This window comes from Colias croceus, chromosome 5 (assembly GCF_905220415.1).
Source record: "Colias croceus chromosome 5, ilColCroc2.1".
In the NCBI taxonomy this organism is placed as follows: domain Eukaryota; kingdom Metazoa; phylum Arthropoda; class Insecta; order Lepidoptera; family Pieridae; genus Colias; species Colias croceus.
Window position 1 is genome coordinate 3,909,156 of NC_059541.1, and position 5,016 is coordinate 3,914,171.

The 5,016-nt window shown below is 32.7% G+C and overlaps 1 protein-coding gene across 1 annotated transcript; it reads left to right on the forward strand.

Moving 5' to 3' along the window:
* The first annotated feature begins 3,119 nt into the window (after positions 1-3,119).
* On the forward strand, positions 3,120-4,458 carry LOC123691884. The gene has a single exon (XM_045636469.1). The coding sequence runs from the start codon at positions 3,238-3,240 to the stop codon at positions 4,456-4,458; it is 1,221 nt and encodes a 406-aa protein (XP_045492425.1). The 5' UTR covers positions 3,120-3,237.
* The last annotated feature ends 558 nt before the right edge of the window (positions 4,459-5,016 follow it).

Genomic DNA, 5,016 nt, shown 5'->3' on the forward strand with positions numbered 1-5,016 from the left:
CACCAAATGAGAAGGGATTTATTTACCCACTCACTCGCAGGCAGAATTAAAAATGTGGAAAGATACATAAATTTTTATAAACATTTAAATGAACTGAAACATTTAAATGAGTAACAATTAATATAATTGAAACAATTTAGACACAGCTCGCCATACGGCAACTTTGAACAAAAATTGCGTCTATACTGTAACAGCATTCATGAAAATATTGAACGTAAATAATATATCTCAATGGCAACGTAACATCGCGCTCCATTAATTGGAAAGGGTAGAAAAATATTCGTTTCTATTCCACTTTTATATTTAAAACGCAATTCTCGATACTGTGTTCTCGGCCATTGCGAGCGTGCAATCTAGTGGACACATAAACCTTAGGAATTGTGGCTGTGAAATGTAATTCAAACTTCAAAAAATATTGTATGTTTGAGGGTAGTTGTGAGGAATTCATTCTTCGCTGTTTGTTGAGGAACTTTTGTAAATAACTGTCCAAACAGGCGAATAATGTATGCATTTTTAAGGTTCATATAAATATTATGTGGGTTTATTTCATGTACAAACAAAATTCATGTACCACTTGTCAAGGCGATATAAAATAACATTAAACCAAAATGTTTACATAACTTATGAGTCTACAAGATTGTAAATGATTTAATTTAGTTACGCTTCAGAATTAGTTACACAAAGTTAAATAAGACCATTATAGAAGAAAACTTATACGCCACAACTTTGCTTCATTAAAACTCTGTATAATATTATCCTTAAAGTATCTATATCCAAGGAATAACGTGTAAGGAGTTACAGACATCGTTCACTGAACTTTCCTTATCGGCATCTTATCAGGTTTAAATACTTACCTGCAGTTTGCATTGTAGAATGTAGAGCCCCTAAGTGCAACAGGGCCCCTGAATTGTTTCAATTAATACAATAGGATTATTGTCTTTCAATACACTTCAATAAAATATTTTGTTTTACTTTTAAAAATGTTATATTTGAATCAGAAGGCTCCTTGCGTTTAATTATGTATGTAATCCAGATTTAATGAAATAGGTATAGAATTAAATTCATTAATAACAATTTTCTCCAAATAGTTACGTTTTCTCCAAAAATTTGCCTGATGAAATATAAATCAGCAAAAACATCTAATTTATTTTATTCCCAGGCTTCCTAGGCTATCCTTGTTCAATTTTTTGCTATTTCCATACACCATCAACACACGCCTAAGAAAATAATTATACGATTGTCATCTATTTTAAAATTAGGTTACTCTGAACAGCTTTTCATTCACTGTGCTAACCTATAAAATGGCTTTATGGAACATAAACAATTTTCATCTAGCGTGACAAGTCAATCCCCTCACCTTAAAACTACGGTTAATTTATGAAGTGAGCAAAGAATTTGATTTAAACTCGGAGCCCTAAAATTATAAAGCCTCATTTGCATGCATGCTGACCCTGCATTGGAATAGCAATTAATAAAGAAAGCCTGGTTCGCTTGTTAGCATGCAAATGCCGCAAACCTCGGAAGATTCTCAGCCAATATTCAACCCATTAATGTTTTTCAAAGTGTAGACAATAAATAAAAATGGTTTTAATAGAAATTGAATATTTATCGGACTTCTGGTTTGTTTTGATTGGGGTTTTCTTTTATATAAGCTTTTAAGTGTTTGTATAAAACCATGATTTGAAGTTTGTTGTTTAACATTAACATTTATTACAATATATAATATATAGAATCAAACCACCATTTAATAGTTACTAAACATAATATTGATAGCTGTAACACGCGGCTTTACTATCGGTTATAAAGATGTGCATATTGTATAGGTAACTATGCATTTTTATTAGTAAAAATATTGTTTTAAAAGCCGACGCAATTTAATTTGGCAAACAGTTTGATTAACAATTTCGAAGTGCCCAAATTGATTACTTTATTAGGAGTTAAAGTAAATTTGTTTTGTCTATGTAACCCTTTTACCACTCAATTCATTTCATTATATTTCCTCTGTTTATTTCTTCCAATAGGAATGGCTTTCAGTTATTCTCGATTCAATTTTCTTATTAAAACGAGATGAACAAGGCAATTTACTATTGTTGTTCTATATTAATTTGATTAAATTCATCTAAATTCAAATTAAAAAGCCTCTCTGTAGTAAGCAATCTTGGCGGTTCTGAACTAAGCTGCTTGTGTTGTACTATATAATATTAAATTAGATTAGGTACCTAGTTACGCATCCACCCCAACCCTCTGTGTTAGGTTGAGCAATAGCCTTCCGCTGGCCTCAGCAAGACCACCGGAGAGTTCTTGCAATTTAACATAAGCATTCCACATAATGGAAAACATTTGTTTCGCAATAAGGTATCGCTTGTATCATTGCATGTAATTCTGGCATTAACATTTGTGACTCCAAATCGTCCACTTGTTATAGTTAAGTAATTAAATAAGTTTAAGTTTAATTTTATTTTATTTCTTTTTTAAAAAAGTCAAATCGCTCCCGCAAAGTTTAACTGGCGCAGCCGGTAGGATAGCCACATAAGGTCTGCATGTCTAGAGGTCTTCAAAATTAGCCCTAGAACATTGCTATAAAGGCCGTGCTATCCTAAAAGAACCGAAAAATAAATTTGTTAAACGACCACGACGAGGACATGGGATCGACGATCGGTTGGTGAGTAAAACTTTTTGCCATCCTTTCTGATATATTCCTATATCCTTTTCACGAGAGTGTAATTTTGACTTTTAATTATTTTTTTTTTAACTGTTATTTTGGGATTGAACGTCTCTCATTATAACGGATCTGGTTTTAATATGAAATTCTATTAAATCAGTAATTAGTTATAACTCAAACAATAAGAAATATCGTATTTAATTCTAAGAATTGTCTTGCATAAAACTCTGCACAGACTAATTAGCTATAGAGTGTAACTTAAATAAAAGTTTTACATAGGAAAAGTAAATGAATTTTTGCATAAAGAAATATTAATATTAATTGATTTAAATGATCTCAAACTTGATCGTAATTCAATTAATAATTTTTATATTTTACATGTGATTTTATACTACTTCAAGTTTTAATTTTTATAGTAATTGGTAACATATAATTTTTTTTATTGTGCTATATTTTAAGAATTTTTATTATATTGTGTTTTTAATTGATTTCTGTGTGTGTGTGATTTTAATAGTTCGAAATTATTGTAATTGATTAAAGACTTCAGAACTTTAATTACTCTGTACTTATTTAACATGGAACGCGAAATCCAAAGCGTAAACGTAATAACAATTCCGAGTGATATGCTAAAGCTTATTCCTCTTTTTGGTGGAGACAAAAGAATTTTGAATTTATTCTTTCGAAAATGTGAATATATAATTAATAAATTTAGAGGGCATGAAGAACAGAATATTTACGTTTTACATGCCATAACTAGTAGATTAATAGGCGATGCCGCCGCGTTATTATCCGAGCGCGAAGATATTAATACTTGGCCCGCTTTAAAGGAATTACTAGAACAGCATTTTGGTGATCCGCGTAGTGAGGATTGCATAAAAATCTCTCTCGAGTCCTGTAAAATTAAATCCGGCGAAAGTTACCTTGAATTTTGTAATAGGATACAGAATATTCGATCATTATTAATATCGAAGGTAAATTTATCGGTAGATACGGAAATGAAACGCGCGAAAATTGCGATTTATAATCATACAGCCCTGAACGTTTTCTTGTATAATTTACCCGAGAGCATGGTGCGTATTGTAAGACTGAAATCACCTAGTACATTAGAACAGGCTTTAGAAATCGTTTTAGAAGAAGTTAATTTTCACGAGCAATACCAATCACGCAATCGTATCCACAATAATACAACGCTGCCGAAGCAAACGCCTAACGTTACGGTGCCCCAATTTTTACAAAATAATCCTCAACAAAGATTTAATTTCGGGATACCAAATGTACCTCAAAATGCACAGCAGCCAAAATTTGGTTTTAAATTTACACCCCAACAACCGTTTAATAAAAATCCACAATTTGGTTATAAGCCACCGTTTAATAAAAACCCGCAGTTCGGGTATAGGCCTTCATTCAATCAAAATCCACAGTTTGGTTATAGGCCTACATTTAATCAAAACCCACAATTTGGTTATAGGCCTCCTCAAACTTTTGGTATGAAGCCGCAGCATTTCGGTCAAAGACCTCCACAAAATAACCGCTTTGAGTCTACTGACGTTTCCATGAGGACGGCACCCCCTCGACCACAAATAACTCAGCAAGGTTTTAGACTGAATGAAACCGACATACATAATGACAATTTACTATATGACAATAATTATTACTATGACTATAACCCTTACGACTATACGAATTACGAATACGATGAGAATGATACACCCACTGACGATACTGAAGACATTAATGTGCTTCCGTCTGATGAAGAAAATTTTCAAACGGAAGCCTCTACAAAGGAGAAATCATAGAATTAAATTGCGATCCAAATCTGAAATTGCCACACATTTATATTCCTGAAATTAATTCCAAATTTATGATTGATACTGGGAGCACGCGATCATTTATCAGCCCCCGAATTGCCTATCAATATTTTCCGAATTTTATAAAATATGAACCCTTTAAAGTTATAAGCACCCATGCATCCAGTCAACATGACGAAGTTATAGAAATTCCGCTTTTTCCAACGTTAAATACCCCTGACGACCACAAATTTCATTTGTATGACGTAGACGAACGCTATGACGGACTTATTGGTAATGACCTACTAAAAAAAATAGACGCAATAATTGACCTGAAACATTTGCTACTGAGAACCAGGAACACAGACATCCCCATCATTAATAATAACTTAGATTATATTATCCACTTGCCACCCCGATGTGAGCAGAAGGTAAAAATTCCTACCGACCTTCACTCAGGTGTTGCAGTAATCGACTTTAAAGAATTTAAACCCGGAGTAAGAATGCCCTCAGCATTAGTTAACTGTAATAATGGCTATGCAACAACAATAATCCAGAATAGCGTAG